This window comes from Curcuma longa, chromosome 1 (genome assembly GCF_044706935.1).
Source record: "Curcuma longa cultivar G26 ecotype Majalengka, Jawa Barat chromosome 1, ITB_CL_G26_1.1, whole genome shotgun sequence".
NCBI classification, from domain to species: domain Eukaryota; kingdom Viridiplantae; phylum Streptophyta; class Magnoliopsida; order Zingiberales; family Zingiberaceae; genus Curcuma; species Curcuma longa.
The window spans coordinates 13,179,563-13,195,609 of record NC_133861.1 but is presented as its reverse complement, the minus strand read 5'-3'; the positions used below and the strand labels follow the sequence as shown (position 1 = coordinate 13,195,609).

Genomic DNA, 16,047 nt, shown 5'->3' with positions numbered 1-16,047 from the left:
GACACATGTATAAATAACTTGAATCCACAAGACAATAAAACAAACTTAGGCTAGGTGTAACGTAGTCAACTTAGTGGAGACTGACACAAATAGATCATGTCCTGAATTAAGCGTGTATAAGAAGGTAAAAGGATCGAGACACGTTTCATTATAGCTGCTGAAGAGTTTAGAAATTATTCTGGAATCAATCATTGATTTTTCTATCAATTGAAGATCATGATATACTACTAGGTATCACTTATGATCATTCCATAATTAATGATTAATTATAGATGACCAACATAATCGAGAACTTATTGAGTCACACACACTCAAGTTTCTCTGAATGACTTAAAACGAATTTAAGAATTGGATTCTTAGATAGAGAAAAATAAAATTTGATTAGGCTGCACAAAAGGAAAAAAAAATGATGACATCGTCTTATGAAGACGAAGTGAACCAAAATGGTTTGGTTCCTGATGGAAGATATTTTGGCCCATCGGAAGTGATAGTGGGCTTCGTCTTATGAAGACAAAATGAACCAAATTGGTTTGGTTCTGATCGGAGGTGTTTTGATTATTAAACCAAATAATTTGATTTTGAACCAAACGTAAGTTAATCGACATTTAAGTTTTGAGTATTAAGCTACGGGATGGGGCTTTGTATTGGATCCAAACCCAATAAGAAGTGTTATATAAGATATAATATTAAAGTAGGTATGAATGGTTGGTATTAAATCCTAATAGTTAGGATTAATCAAGACCATTTATCCATCTAAATTGATTTGCTATAGTAAATCCTAAATCTCGATCAGCTATAGTACCTAAAATGGAAAACCCTAACTCGGCTAGTGCGTTCCTCGGTTCACCTGCATGGAAGCAAGAAAACATGGATCGAGTTTTTAGGCTTGGAACATGGCTTCTTCCCCCGCGTGAGAATCGCCAGAGATCAAGATAAAGCATTGTCAGTCGCGTGGGAGAGGAGCACGCCAAAACCCTAGTGCATCGCCGCCTCCCTTCTGTCTCCGTCGCTTCCTCCGGCTCCGGCCAATCGAGATCTACCCTAATTGCAATTCAGGGGTTCTACAGCCACGTTTCTCCCTCTCACACGCGTCCACCGCCCCTCCATCTTCGTTGGTGATTAAAGAAACTCCAGCGCTACAAAGAATAGAGGATTCACAATTTTGCTGCCCGCCGTATTCTCTCCTAGCTCCTCCAACATATTGCAATTGTTTCCCAAGAAAATGTTGGCCAACCCCTTCGAAAGGAGGGAGATCGGAATCCCTGATCATGCATGAGAATAGAGAGTGAGGAAATCGTGATTTTAGGAAAATCGCAATTTTTCCCTTCTTCTTTGATCGCGAGGCACAACCACCTTCTCACGTGAGCGCCGCCAACTCCCAAATCATGATTGCCTTGTAGCGCGCTATCATCTCCACCGATCGCACACTGCCCTCCTTGCGGCTAATCGCGATTTTTTCGATGAGTGCCTCTTGTTGAGATCGTGGTTTTCCAATCAAGATTTCTTCCTGAATCGCGATCTCTCTTCCTCGACGGCCAAGTTTTCTAATCACATGGTTTTCCCCGAGCGTCAACCTTCCTCTTGGGTTTTCTCCCACAAATGGCCAACCGCAAGAACAGAAGAAAAGAGCGCCGCATCTCTTATTCCTTTTCCCGACTCTTGCTTTTTCCAGGTGAGGAATACAATGTCGCCTTCTCCCATTGTCGATCGTGAGAAGAGGTAAACTTAGACAACGTTCTTCTTTTGAATAGTTTTTCCCCATACGACTGAGAATGTGGGTTCTCCAGAGTCCAGCCGCTGGCGCTCTTGTGAAGAGTTGTCGTGCGACCACTAGTGAAGTGTTCATCATTGATAGCTACTGCCGAAAAAGAAACGACTTTGATAACTCTTGTGAAGAGTTATCCAGCCGCTATTGATCAACACCGGGCGTCTGACGACCATATATCTACCATCTCTCCATGAGCTTGTGAAGCGACCGAAAATTGTTTCATCTTCGTCGGAAAGGTTTTGACCATTTATCTCAAATTGCCAGTCAAAGATTGACCACCAAAAATTATACCGATAATATGATTGTCGGTGATAGTTAGAAAGCTCCGAAAATCTATCGCGACAAATCTTATTGCGTGTTTTGGTTATTAGAGTTTTTCTCTCGTATCAACTGTTGCTGATCGTCGACTAGTACCGAAGACGGTGATGCGATTTGTGACTTAGGAAGACGTTCAGACGATAACTTAACGTGAATCGTCAATAGAGGTGGAACTTCGATAAAGCCGTTCGATTGATCTCAACCTCATTTGACGTCATTCGTTAGCTAGGTATGTATAGAATAATTATCATTTCATAAAATTATATATATATATATATATATTTGTGAATGTTGTACTAATTAATTTTAATTATTTTTTTTCCTTTTTCACTATGTACATTTATGAAACATATAAAATTGCACAACGCACCAAATCGATCTTAATAATAACATCATCCCAAATAACACAAGAGAATTTGAGCCATAGTCTTCATCGTCTATCTTTACTTCAACGAGGAATTTGGACCTCCTTTCCAAATCCAACAACTGCGGAGAAATTCGAAGAAGATGAACCGAATGGTCAAAAGACGCGAAAAGAGAGAGCTGGTGGCAGACCAAACTTCACAAGAAAACAATTAGGTGGTGACAGAGCGGCTGCTGTAGTAGTGCGTACATGCGCTTGAAGAACTTCTCTTTCGAAGAAATTCTCCTCTTGCTTGAAGAAATTCTCCTCTTGCTTCGCCACCTTGGGCGTCTGACCTCGGACATTCCCCCGCGAGCCAAAGAAAGAACCGTGCACCATACAAAGGCCAATGGATGATCCGACGACAACGATAAAGCGACTCATAGAAAGTAAAATATATTCAAATCTGATGAATCTTTTTTCGCCCTTTCCCTCGTCGTACTTTTCGACCTCGTTGATTAGACTGTTTCAAACTGTTTTTTTCTTAAAAAAAGAAGCATTTGTCTTCTCCCTGCTATGCCTCCATAATTATCTATTGCTGTTGATTACTTTGTGCTCCAGTCATTATATTAATAAGCTGTACTCAGAAGTGCGTATAGTCTCTCTTGCCCATTCTTCGGGTTTGGAATGTCTACGTTATGTTCCAAATAAATATTGATTAGAAAAGTATTAAATGGCTAATATTATATGATATATTTGACTGAGTCTTATGGGCAATGCATCTAATTAAATGATAAATATTAATATTTCCTTAACAAGGGAGGTTAGCTCGCTACTCAGTAAATCAAAAAATTGAACGAAAATCTACAGGTCAAATTTCAAGCCAACGTTGACATGTATCTTCAAGAAGATAAAACTATAATAATTACGTGTCTATTGAATGCGCGCAGTCTCTTAAATAAAATATTCGGATTCTAGAATATATCTTCCTCGATTAAGATATAGACACATCAATAAATCATTTTCGTAATTAATCACATATTTATGAATCAATCGATATTCTATAAATTAATTTTATCCGATGGAATGATAATTCTAGAGCTTTAAGTACGAGTGTCGCCATTTTTACGCTTTTTAATTTATCTTGATAACCAATAATAAAATTAAAGTTTTATAGGATTGAAAATCGATTTAAAAAATTGAATACATAGATTAAAAAAAAAAGTTTGGCGGGCTTGCTAAAACCGTATCAGTCCATTTTCATATCTGTGACCCTGGAGCAAGGTATTCATGAATGTTAACAAAAAAAAGAATAAAATTTAAAAATATTTTTTATTTTTTAAAAAACGGACTATCCCGCTAATGCAGTGAGCCTGACCGATGGATACGGTAGATTGCCCTGGTATCCGTACGTAAACATGGTTACGACGGATACCTAAACAGTAGATTATTGTTTGATGAATGGAAAACAAGAAAAATCAAAGTTTACCGGTCCTCCATTTTGTGTGTTTGAAGCAGTCTCCCTTCAAATTACCACATTTCCCACGTATTGGGTTTGGAAAATCAAAATCAAACCTTGACTCTTGTCGTCGTCGATCCGTTCAAAGATCACGATGCATATATATATATTCCATACATATATACCACTTAATTGCACAACCAACTTCAGTATTAGTCGAACCGCAATTAATTACACAATCCCACATCGTCGATCAATTCATTCCACGAAAATCAATTCATTAATTCCTCTGTTTCGATCTCATGGCCGCGTCTTCCATGCGCCGAGTTGTCGTCCCCTGCAGCGCAGCCGCCTCGAGGTTCCTGGCCAGGAAATCAGGCGGCGCATTCGTGGCGGCGACGCGGAAGGCGAAGGCGCCGGAATGCACCCCCGGCGTAGACGTGTTCCTGAGCCACCGCGGCGTCGACACCAAGAGCTCCGTGGCGGGGCTGCTGTACGAACGGCTGGTGCAGATGAACATCCGGCCGTTCCTCGACAACCGGTCGATGGAGCCCGGCGACAAGCTGTACGAGTGCATCAACGCCGGCATCCGGCAGAGCAAGGTCGGGGTGGCCATCTTCTCCCCGCGCTACTGCGACTCCGTGTTCTGCCTCCACGAGCTGGCGATGATGGTGGAGGCCAACAAGAAGCTCATCCCCGTCTTCTGCGACGTCAAGCCGTCGGATCTCGTCGTGTGCGGCGACCCCTCCACGCATTCGCCGGAGGATCTCAGACGCTACAACCGGGCGATCACGGAAGCCAAGCGCACCGTCGGCTTGAACTTCGACTCCAAGAACGGGTAAACTTTAATTTAATTTTCGATCAGTAATTGGATTTTTTCCCCATATAATTTATTAATTAATCAACTCGCGTAATTAATTCTAAATTTTGGTGTGGATTTAATTGATCAGGAATTGGTCGGAGTTGGTGTCGAGGACGGTCAACATCGTGCTCAAGTGCTTGGAGGAGGAGAGGTACCGTCAAGACGTGTACGGTGTATCCGTACGTATGAGCCACTGAAGACGGCGGATGCATGCAATTTTTCGCATGCATTCAGATTGAGTAATTAAATTAATAGCTGATGATTCTTTGTAATAAAATATTGACATTTTTTGGTAAATTTAAATTAGGGAGTTCGGCATGAATGCTTGATGAGATGAACACTGAGCAAGCATGCCATGATCGACCCATCCTCTTGATCTCGAGGGAAAATTAAGACTTGTAAACTAGTCTTGTTGTTTAATTAAAAGATTCTTTTGTTACTAAAACGCGATTTGATGGAAAGCATTTGAACGAAATAAAAGACAAGGAATAGACCACATCAATGCCAACGAATCAAATGGCATAGGCTGAATCTTCTTCTTGTGGAGGAGGAGAGATGTCAACAATAACGTAACTTAAAAATGTGACGGGCACCAAGTAGTGGGGAAACCTATTTTTCCAAAATTAAAAGTTTATCATTATCATTATATATTAATTAAAGTTTGATGCATAGAAAGCATGTTGTATTCAACAGTAAAGAAGAGATTTACATTGTGGTGCTATGCTATCAGCTTGCATAGAGGAAATCCGATAAGGATGGTCTATGAGGAAATATATATAATTAATTGTATCTAAAGTATCAAACACGTATATAGTTTTTTCGGTCATCATATTGGATAAATATGCGAGGAACTTCTTTATAATATTCACGGCGAAATAGCAATAAAGTTGAATTCCTACTAAATAAATTATCTCAGTTAAGTTTTTGTTTTCATCTGTCAAACATTAATATAGTTCCATTAACAATCTCGAAGTTAATTTGTACCATTTCAATATCCATGCTAACCGCTTAATTAACTTACGAAAAGGTTACTTATGCCAAACAAATTGCAGCCGAGAAGACAGAAATGGGAGTACGTAGCGTATGTATTGAAACACACATGGAAAATGAATACTTGCAGTCCTTATATAAGATCTATTAATTAATCACCTAATTAAGTGGACATAATTAATTATCATAACGACCAATTAAGATCGTCTAGTTAAGCCGTCTCATCATCTCGACCTCGACTCGACTAGCTGCGTTGACAAATTCAACACGACAGGTCTCTATAAGGTCAAATCACACTAATATATACCGGTCGCCGCCCCCGCCACCACGTGTTCAATATATACCGGTCGTAAAGCATATACAGATTCTGTATCGTAAATTGCTTTCAAAGTTGATCTGCAGGTTCTCGCACGGCTGATGGAGATACTTCTGCTGCCCACGTTTAGAATGAGAAGTTAAAGTAGATCCAAATTGGATCGAGCCCATTTCTACGAATGCAGCATTAGTTTGACTAATATATCCCATTTAATCTTTGTCCGTTGACCGTTGCAAATTGCAATCCAAGCAAGCTGCCTCTTTCATTTTGTAATTCCACAACTCTCACAGAAATGCGTATTTGCGTTAATTAATTGATGCCCAACAATTAGTTAATCTTCAGCTGCACTCTTTGACTTTAACCGAAGGCAGTAACACTTGCATTGCTGTCTAGACAAGCAAGACCTACCGCATGTTCTTTTCCTGCATGGGCCAGTAGCCAAATCGCCCCGCAATCCACGTAAAAAGGTACACCATGTGCTCGAGCGAATGCCGGAAACAAACTCACCTCACATCACATGGCCATAACCTCCCACTGCAGCACCGACGTCCCATGTTTGTTCGCCGGATTCACCGCCGAACCACTTGGGCACTCAAGTCTACGAATCCTTGTCGTTTCTATGATACCAGAAAGGTACATAATGCTCGGTCGCCTTTATTTAAACGGCGAGTCTTTACCACAGTTATTAGCAGAGCAAGAATATCCGATCCGTCACTACTAGTTAATTAAGCAATGGCGGCAACTGCGCGTTCTTCTTCATTTCTTTCCTGCTCCTTGCTCCTGGCGCTGCTCCTCACGCTCTCTCTCATGGAGGTGAGTTACGGTCGTCGATCGAATTAGTTCCATTAATTGCGGTATACTTGATGTTCTTTGTTTCTTCCAACAGAGCGTCAGAGGCGGCCAGCTTCAACCAAGAGGTAAGTTAATTTGTTTCTGAAACTAGAATGCAGGAATGGTGTGTGGAGGATTGGACGGCGAGGGTAATTAAATTGGTTAGTTGATGGATTGCAGAGTGTCAGGGGAAATGCGCGTACCGATGCTCGGCGACGTCGCACAAGAAGCCGTGCATGTTCTTCTGCCTAAAGTGCTGCGCCAAGTGCCTGTGCGTGCCGCCGGGCACCTACGGCAACAAGCAGACCTGCGCCTGTTACAACAACTGGAAGACGCAGGAAGGCCGCCCCAAGTGTCCCTGAACAAGTTATTACTAAAAGCATTCAAATCGAACATGTGGAGAAGAAGATCACCATTAAGATCCAATTACTTAATTTACCATTTGGCTAAATATTTATGAGAAACTTGGGACTTTTATTTACGCATGCCGGAGGCGAGATTCATATGTTAAAATGGTGAATCCCTTCCGTGTTACCCTGAATTAATTTAAATAAACTTCCATGCATAATTGGTATTTCTATAACATCAAATCTATAGTTCAGAAGATAGAGCAGTAGCCATCTGCAATCTACTTGATTATAAATAATTAATACACCAAGAATTGCTAACTTAATTAAGGGGGCCTCTGGGCTACAATATTACTGCTCTCATGGCTAACATCCATTTCCTTGATCTCCAATATCTCGACTCGTCGATTAGTCTTCTGCCTTATCCTTATCGCAATTTCCTGCGGAATGAACACCCCGCACACGCTCACCCTGCTCTGCTTCTTCTCGATTAAATGGCTCTCTAACTCTGCATCAGAGTTTATCACCGTCAATAATAGGACGACCAAAATTTGGGATCATTAAGTTTGCGATCGACGAAGATATTTAACCTTGTATTTGAAGAAGAGCTCTACGGATCTTACGATAGCAGCCATCGCAGTCGATGTTCATCCTCATCGTCATGCAATAGAACTAAGAAATTAGAGAGAGGAAAGGATAACAAGCTAAGAAATATTCATGATGAGTAATTCTGCAATTAATTAACTTGCCTTCTGTGACATTGAGGAGGGGTGCTTCGCACAGTATTGAGCTGGGAGGAACTATGGAAAGGGTAGCCATAAAGATGGGGCAATGATTTATTAAAGGTGAGGGAATAAGGAAGGTTTGCCTGAGCCTCTCTTTAGGGTCATCCTTTATGAAGTTCGAGTTTGGTGTGCGGAATCTGATTCTGGTTGAAGCTTAGACAGGAAAGTTGGGTTGAAATTTGAATGATTGTTCTTTGCCTTATTCTTTCAGCTCAATTCCCTTGCACCATCAGCCAAGCCACCTAGGAGAGGAGGGCAACTCCAATCAGCAGTTTCTCCTTTTCTTTTACCAGTCCTTTTTGCCATTTGTAATAGAAAAAGAAAAACAGAGATGCTTTTAAAACTACTAAGATTAAATTAGTCCTCAATCTGACAGTTGTTTAGCGGGGCTTCACACAATTACGTGCGAAGTCCTCCTTCACAATTGGGCAATTAATTATCTGCAAAATAGTTCCATCAATTATAGTGCAAATAATATTAAGAAAATGATTGTGTAATATACATTAACGAGATATATTGCTAAATCTAATCCAAATTTTGCAAATATATACTCTTAATTTTATAAATCTAGTGTATTTTTAGTTTAATATACAGCCAATTACATAATATTAATTTCTGCGATATTACACAAACATTATCAAAAAAGAGACGCCTAATTTAGGCCTATCCCACTAATCGCGTAATTCCGTGGGTATAATAATAATAATACAGGAACAGGCAACCCCACGAATACCAGAGACAACGTCGCGCCCCGCCACCTCATCGATCCACAGCGCCCACCGCCCAAACTGCGACTGACGCTTCGATCGACGTCACGTCCTCGCATCGCAGCCGTTCCTTCTCCGAGCGTCTTCACGTGCACTTCACTTTTTCCCTTTTATTTTTCTTCTAATTTTATATATATTTTTTGTTCTTTCCCAATTCAATCCGATTGCTTTTTTATTGCCCTTCCGGATCCGTCTTCCTCCTCTCAATTGAATCGGCGCCATGGCTACTGCCGCTGAAGAAAGTAACAGGGCATACCCGGAGGTGAGTGGGTTATTAGTTTTATGGTGGTTGTTTACGGATCGCTACGAAATCTTAATCGATGGTTTGCTTTGCTTTGTTGCAGATGATCATGGAAGCGATCGCAGCGCTGGGCGAAGCGAGCGGCGCCGACAAGGCGGCCATTTCAAACTACATCGAGTCCAAGCAAAAGGACCTGCCGCCGGACCACTCGTTACTTCTCGCGACGCACCTCGACCGCATGAAGGAGAACGGGGAGCTCCTGTTCTCCGACGGCAACTACACGAAGCCTGTCTCTAGCACACTCGCGAAGCGAGGCCGCGGCCGGCCGCCCAAGCCCAAGCCGGAGCCCCCCGCCGGTGCCGAGGTGCCTTCGCCCCGCCCTCGTGGACGACCGCCGAAGCCGAAGGATCCGCTGGCTGCCGCCGTCGCCAAGGTGGCCTCCGGGTTTCCCCGCCCGCGTGGCCGGCCTCCGAAGGCCGACCGAGCCGCGGATTCGGGGACGAGTGCTGCTGTGGTCGGCGTCAAGCGGGGGCGCGGGCGGCCTCCGAAGGTGAAGCCCGCGCTCGTGGCCGAAGCGGTCTAAGTGGAACAGAGCGAACCGGGACACTTCACCAGCATTTGAGGCTAACGGCTCGTGCCTCGTAGACTTGTTGTGTTAGTTGTACTTCAGTCGCCTGATGTAGCCATAAGGTTTGTTTAAGTTTGAAATCTGCGTGTAGACTGTAGAGGGTTTGGTTGATTGTGATATTTGATAACGACCCAGTAAAAGCTAATTACTGCTCTCCAATTATGATTATAACTTGTTGCTATGTAATTGTTTGTGTTGGCACGAGATTTAACTTCTTTATAGCTTCTCTATTATTAAACTAGCTTCCATTGCTGTCCCTCGAGTGGTGGCGTTGATGAATCCTTTGCATTTGAGCTTTTGTCATCGTTCTCGATCATTGGCACTGACAATATGTTCCATTAACAAGCTTACTATATATGCTATTGATAATACTTGAAGTAACTTCCGAGACATCCTTGATCTTAACTACAAGCTGCGACTCCGATTGGAACCAAAAAATTCGGAAGGTAAACTTTGTGGAACGATGAACATGGACGATCATGGAGAAGGAGCATTTTGTCCGAGAGCAGGATGAACTCGTGTAACTTCTGGGTCAGAGAATAGTATATTGGCGAGAACTTCGTTCGCTGCATCTGTTGGGTGATAGGCGTCCCAGAACACGTATTCTCTACGGTCTCTGCAGGGGTTCGAGTTCGGCAAGCAAAGGCCACCCACGGTTGTATCCACATTGCAACAAGATGTGTGCGAGATTTTGAATCCTGCAACAATTTTCATTTTTGTGTTATCGGCTAAATCAAGTTTGAAGCGTTGATGTTTTGAGACTACCGTAGACTTTTGGCCTGTTGATGAGATCCAAAACTGCATTGTAGCAATCTCCGAAGGTCATTTGCGCACTGGGAAGCATAGAGTTGAGAGCAGCGAGCACATATTTGACTCGCTTGTTGAACCGCAACACGTAGTCGTTGACGAAGTCTAGGCATTGGCCATCGACGGCTTTCGCTCTCTGAGAGGGAATGCAGCCCATGGGTGACAGTCCTTGGAAGATCACCTTCCTCGCCCCAGCAAAATACAACCTCTTGAAACATCAAACAATTTATTTCAGTTTTAGACCATATTGTAGTTCGTCGTCGCTAAAACTTTGACTGTATAACTACAACATCAAAAGGTGATCATTCAATGTCTTGGAGTTGAATCAACTATACCGCTAACTGGCGTTCCAAAGTATTTATCAACAGATCCTCGAATTCCTGGAGCGTGTAAATGTGTCCATCGGCAAGAAATGGTTGAAGAAAGTTGTTGATATAGTCATTGCTTCCTGGAAAAAAAATATATACATAATAATTAGTCATCTTGATGAAATGGCCATTTATCCAGAGTTTGGTTTTGTGGTTTACCAAGGCCAACTAAAAAGATGGCCTCATTGCTTAGTTTCTCAGAAGCCACTCTTCCAAGTTTGAGAGTGATTGCTTCCTTTGTCTTCTCGTAACAGCGAATTTGATCGTCGAAGGAGAGCTTCTCAACCTATGAACCCGCATCTCAATAAAGTTTATCGATCAATGAAGCCCAAAAACAAAAAACTTACGAAATAGATTCCGGTCTCATTGAGAATTCCTGCTCCACCAGAAGCATAGTTGACACCTTTCAGCATGGCATCGTCATACTCAGAAAGAGAAAGATACGGTGGAGGAGATGGAATCCCCAGCTTGGCAGCTGCATTCAGAAATCAACAGGAATTACAGATAAGACTAGTTTAATTTCATATATACTTTCAATTCAGAAATGGTTTAGACATACCAATGATGTCTCCTGTGGTTCTTCCATTGGTGAATCTCCCTGTTGGAATGCCACTGTTGTAGTCGATTCCATACCAGGGGTAGTCCGACTTCGCGAGGGAGAAAGTGAGGTAGTTGTTGTTGCCCACATCCGATAGCGAGTCTCCGAACACATAGAGAACCGGCTTCTTAGTTGCAGTAGTGATGGTAAAGGAAGCAGAGAACAGGAGAGAAACGATGAGAGTAAGCAAAAGAGCTGCCATGTTGAATCTGATTGACACTGGAATGTTGATATGATGGAGCTGGTGTTGCTTGTGATGGCATATTTATAACAAGAGTGGTGCGATGGAGTCATGGAGATGTCTCTAAGTTTGGCTTTTGTGGCCTTGGCGGGTCAAGAGATTGTGTGTAGGAAGCAGCATAGGTTGGTGGGAACTTGAGGGATGTCCAATTATTTGAGACTGGTGGAATAGATTGTCTTATAGAAATTGCAAATCAAATATCAGGGTCTTTCAAGTAATGGTTCTGCAAGCAAAGAAGAGAAAAAGAGAGAGGACAGTCTTTGAGCCAAAATGAAATATTTGTGTTCTTGGAAATGATTTTTGGCTCACAAGTTATGTCGATTGTGAATAGGATGAAATATCGGTTGCTGTTTCTTATGTAACTTACTTTGTTAATGTAGAGCAGAGTAACAATGAAAGAGCTGAGTCCAGACCAATCTCAAATAAATGCTCTAAAGCCAAGTGGCTACTTTTGGCCCATCAGTCCACTCTCCCAATTTATTGAGATCCATTCAGTTGAGCAATTCACATTTATTGATTAAAAAAAATATACAAATGTCAATTTGTTGGTAATCAATAATCATGTTGAATATAAAAACATTTACCAGTTTATTGAGCTGAACATTTATTAGAATTCCATTTCAAACATAGGATGAAAGCGCCCGCCATGCATATCTGCGCCACCTCATTATTTTCCACGATGAAACAGTCGAAATTACGTCATAATGATAAAATGCTTTACTAAAATTATTTATAATTCAATGGAGCATATGGTTATTGATGCAAGTGTATGACGTGAGTGAGGGTCAAGATTTGTACTGATCTGGCAAGATGAGTCAATATGAATTTGAAAAAAGTGATTCTATCAAGGTGAAATAGATGTCGTCTCAATATCAGGCCATACCTCGGGCTCAACGATGGCTCAGTCTTGGATCTCATTTGGACCTCCAAGGTAGTTTTAACCTCATATCTACTTTGTTTTAGAGCCATCTCGATCTCGAATCTTGTCTCGACCACTCTATTTCGATCATCTCGATCCCGAGTCCTGTCTCGGTTTCGACCATCTCGGTCTTGATCATCTTAGTCTCAACTATCTCAGTCCCGAGTTCTGTCTCGAGCACTTTGTCTCACCCATTCTAGTCCCGAATCATGTCTCAATCTCAACCATCTCGGTCTCGACTATCCCAGTCCTGAGTTTTGTCTCGATCACTCTGTCTCGACCATCTCAATCTCGAGTCCTATCTCGGTCTCGAGTCCCGTCTCAGTCTCGACCATCTCGATCTTGGCCATCTCGGGCCCAAGTCTTGTCTCGGTCATCTCAGTCTCGACCGTCCCAGTTTCGAGTCCTATCTCGGTCATCTCAATCTCGAATCCTATCTCGGGCACTCTGTCTCACTCCTCCCTGTCTCGGCCATCTCAGTTTTGAAAATCATCTCGGCCACGCCGTCTCGCTCATTTATGTCTCAAGGTTTGGCCTTGATTTTAGGCCTCACTTTCACATAAGTATGCAAACTCATGTCCTCTGTGGGCCCACCAATGAAGAATGATGATATTCCTAAGGACATGTGACAGCATAAAAATAAGCAGACGGTTACGAAGTTATCAGACCTGGTTTCCTCGGATACTCTTTTTGCTATATAGAAGGTCAAAAGGAAACGACTGTCGAATCTGATTCCCTCGTGGATTTCTATAATGACATCATTTCATCCGACATAGAGATGCCCTAAGAGGGTTATAAAAAGCCAAACACGCAGTCTTATTTCAGGTTCGACTTTTGAAACTGTTCTATAATTATTTTCTTTTCTGTCTACACTTCATTCCTTCTGAAGAATCCTAACTTAAATGTTAAAGTAGCTTACTGGGACTTTTCGAAAGTTTCTGACACCAATCTAAGCTTTTTCTAAAGTATATATTAGATTCTCATCGTCTTACTCATCAAGCTCGTATAAGATATCACACACGTTGGATTGTTCATTGACTGATGACTTGACTATTGGTAATATTATTGATCGAAATATTTATTATTATTATAATAATTTGACACAGTGATTACTAGCAAACAATGCATATAAAATTCCAAAGTGTTGGTCTCCTATTTTGTACAATAATTTCAAACTAGTGGCAATGTTAGATCCAATCCACCGACATCATACTTCGCGTCACAACGCTTCTTTTCTTGTCTCTCACGTCACACCATGGAAAAAACAGTTAAGAAAAAGAAGGAAAACCAAGAAAAGCAAAGGCCAAGAAATAAGAGTTAAAAAATAAAGGAAATAATTAAAAACACTTTTTTTTATAGGGAAAAAATCTTTTTGTTCTGCAACTTGGCCACGCGGCGCGAAATCACAATGTTATCCCTCGCCGCCGCTACAGATTCCAGGGATGAGCAGCGCCGGCAGGCGCCCCATCGACTCCGTCCGCCTCTGCCGCACAGCCGGAGGCGCCGGCGGCAGCACCATGCCGTCTGCGAACAGCGGCCCTCCGCCCACCGCCACGTGCTCCGCCGCTGCAGAGGCCGCGGCGCCGCCGAAGACATAGTGCCCGTCGGCCACGTCTCCGCCCGCCATCCGCCGCTCCACTTGCAGGAACTCCCCCAGAGAGGTCGGAACGGACATCTCGTCGCGGCAGAGACGCCACCAGCTGCCCTTCCTCCCGCGTCGCCGCCGCCGCCGCTCCGCCGCCCTCGGCTTCGGACGCCGCGCACCGGCGCCTCCGCTGGCGTGCTCGCGGCGAGACGGTAGACGGGCGGAGCGGGAGGCAGAGACGGAGGCTTCGAACGAGACTCCCATGAGTGTGCCGAGGGTGGTGCGCCGGTCGGGAAAGAAGGAGCTGGTCGACTGCGTAAATTGCGACCCGTAAAGTGGTTATCACCAGAAACAGGAAAAGGGGAAGCTTAATATTACCTCGGTGTCGAGATCGGAGGAGGAAAGGGAGGAGAAGGAAGGAGAGGAAGGGATGAAGTCGATGTCCCGATCCATATAGCCTCCGACTCCAAGAGACAACGGAGATTGATAAAACCTCGGACTTTATTATTATGGTGCGGAAGAGAGAAGGAAGAATCGACTCGAAGCTAAATGACATAATTACCCATTATATCTGCCAGTTTGATCTGGTTAAATGGCGAACTATCATTTTATTATATTTTTGTATCGTTTAAATTACATGCATGCAATCTGAGACGTCCAAAATATTAATCTCATAATCACAAGGAAAGTGCGTCTTTGCACTGTTAGTTTCATCATCCCCAATGCGTGTTCAATTTTCAAAAGCCATACGAAGAAATTCTACAGAAAATTTACCTGCAATTATTAAAACTCCAGCTAGAGTTGGGATATTCTCTTGCACAAATACACAAGCCAAAAATATGGACTTGTTCTTTTGTCACAGGACAAATTCCGTGGTCCCTGAGAGGCTGAGACGACATCGATCGATCAGTACTCGGTTTTGCCCCTGTGTGTTTGGATAATTTTGATCATGGTGGAATCCAACGATGAGCCAAGATATGAAGCCTGGCTTTTAATTGAGTCGTCCTTACCGGCTCTGGAGGGCAGCATGAATAATCTAGTGGAGACTAATGTCGACAGAAAACGAAACCATTTTTGTCTGGACTCCACGATCTACTGACGGATGTATCAGACAACTAGCTGTTCGTTCCCCGTAATTCTTTTTCGCGTACGTTATAAAGAACAGATTACTTGATCAAAGACGGGAGATTGAAGTTTGATGAGTACTGGAAATTTGAAGTAGCACAGCACGTGAACAGGGAATTTGATGCCCTTCTTGTGAGTCGTGTGGTCTCACGGCACACCATTATATGAGCGACAACTATTTTAGTTTTGTCTGATTTTGTATGATGAGTATAGTGGCAACTAAGAACCTAAAGCTGGCTATCACATTTACAACTAGCCTATGTCAGTTAAAGTCAGTCTTGTCCATGCCTCTTTTGTGTGAATGACTTTAAGTGCAGTTTTGACGCGACGACGGGAAATGGTTGAGATTGGGATTGGGAATGTTGGTAATAGCAAGTCGAGACGCAATGAGCACACCAACTTACCTAGTGGGTGGAGTTTCTTAGATTATCAAAGGAGGCAATACAAAGAAATTGAGATCTATATATACAATCTTTTAGTCCCTAAAAATTTCTACAGGATCCGATGTGTGTAGCATTCAAATTAAAAACCATGGTCTAGCATTATATCATAAATAAATTTTAGAAATATTAAAATTCTTTATATGTTGGGAAAATATTATTTTGTATAAAATTAATATATTAATGAAAAAAATAAAAAATAGGTAGAAAAATAAAAATAGAAAAAATAAAGAAGAAAAAACTGATGTTTGCACCTAATCGGGTCAAACTGAGCAGCCCGGCCAGATAGCTATGCACCCCTAGTTGCTG

At 42.4% G+C, this 16,047-nt stretch overlaps 5 protein-coding genes across 5 annotated transcripts; 3 read left to right on the top strand and 2 right to left on the bottom strand.

Moving 5' to 3' along the window:
- The first annotated feature begins 4,190 nt into the window (after positions 1–4,190).
- On the top strand, positions 4,191–4,947 carry LOC141824496 (putative 2' cyclic ADP-D-ribose synthase BdTIR). Its single transcript, XM_074711802.1, has 2 exons — positions 4,191–4,726; positions 4,839–4,947. Exons 1-2 carry the CDS (start codon positions 4,191–4,193, stop codon positions 4,945–4,947), a joined length of 645 nt encoding a protein of 214 aa, XP_074567903.1.
- Positions 4,948–6,758: 1,811 nt separating this feature from the next.
- LOC141841807 (gibberellin-regulated protein 5-like) lies at positions 6,759–7,483 on the top strand. The gene is made up of 3 exons (XM_074730004.1): positions 6,759–6,869; positions 6,943–6,973; positions 7,068–7,483. The coding sequence occupies exons 1-3, from the start codon at positions 6,789–6,791 to the stop codon at positions 7,247–7,249; spliced, it is 294 nt and encodes a 97-aa protein (XP_074586105.1). The 5' UTR covers positions 6,759–6,788; the 3' UTR covers positions 7,250–7,483.
- Positions 7,484–8,940: 1,457 nt separating this feature from the next.
- LOC141831086 (uncharacterized) lies at positions 8,941–9,841 on the top strand. Its single transcript, XM_074718524.1, has 2 exons — positions 8,941–9,048; positions 9,131–9,841. The coding sequence occupies exons 1-2, from the start codon at positions 9,007–9,009 to the stop codon at positions 9,608–9,610; spliced, it is 522 nt and encodes a 173-aa protein (XP_074574625.1). The 5' UTR covers positions 8,941–9,006; the 3' UTR covers positions 9,611–9,841.
- A 120-nt stretch (positions 9,842–9,961) lies between these two features.
- On the bottom strand, positions 9,962–11,641 carry LOC141831077 (GDSL esterase/lipase At5g37690-like). The gene is made up of 6 exons (XM_074718518.1): positions 11,390–11,641; positions 11,178–11,305; positions 10,990–11,116; positions 10,798–10,910; positions 10,421–10,670; positions 9,962–10,353 (listed from the first exon to the last, which is right to left on the bottom strand). The coding sequence occupies exons 1-6, from the start codon at positions 11,628–11,630 to the stop codon at positions 10,133–10,135; spliced, it is 1,080 nt and encodes a 359-aa protein (XP_074574619.1). The 5' UTR covers positions 11,631–11,641; the 3' UTR covers positions 9,962–10,132.
- Positions 11,642–13,689: 2,048 nt separating this feature from the next.
- LOC141846275 (uncharacterized protein At3g17950-like) lies at positions 13,690–14,695 on the bottom strand. The gene is made up of 2 exons (XM_074734289.1): positions 14,552–14,695; positions 13,690–14,485 (listed from the first exon to the last, which is right to left on the bottom strand). The coding sequence occupies exons 1-2, from the start codon at positions 14,624–14,626 to the stop codon at positions 14,000–14,002; spliced, it is 561 nt and encodes a 186-aa protein (XP_074590390.1). The 5' UTR covers positions 14,627–14,695; the 3' UTR covers positions 13,690–13,999.
- Positions 14,696–16,047: the final 1,352 nt, after the last annotated feature.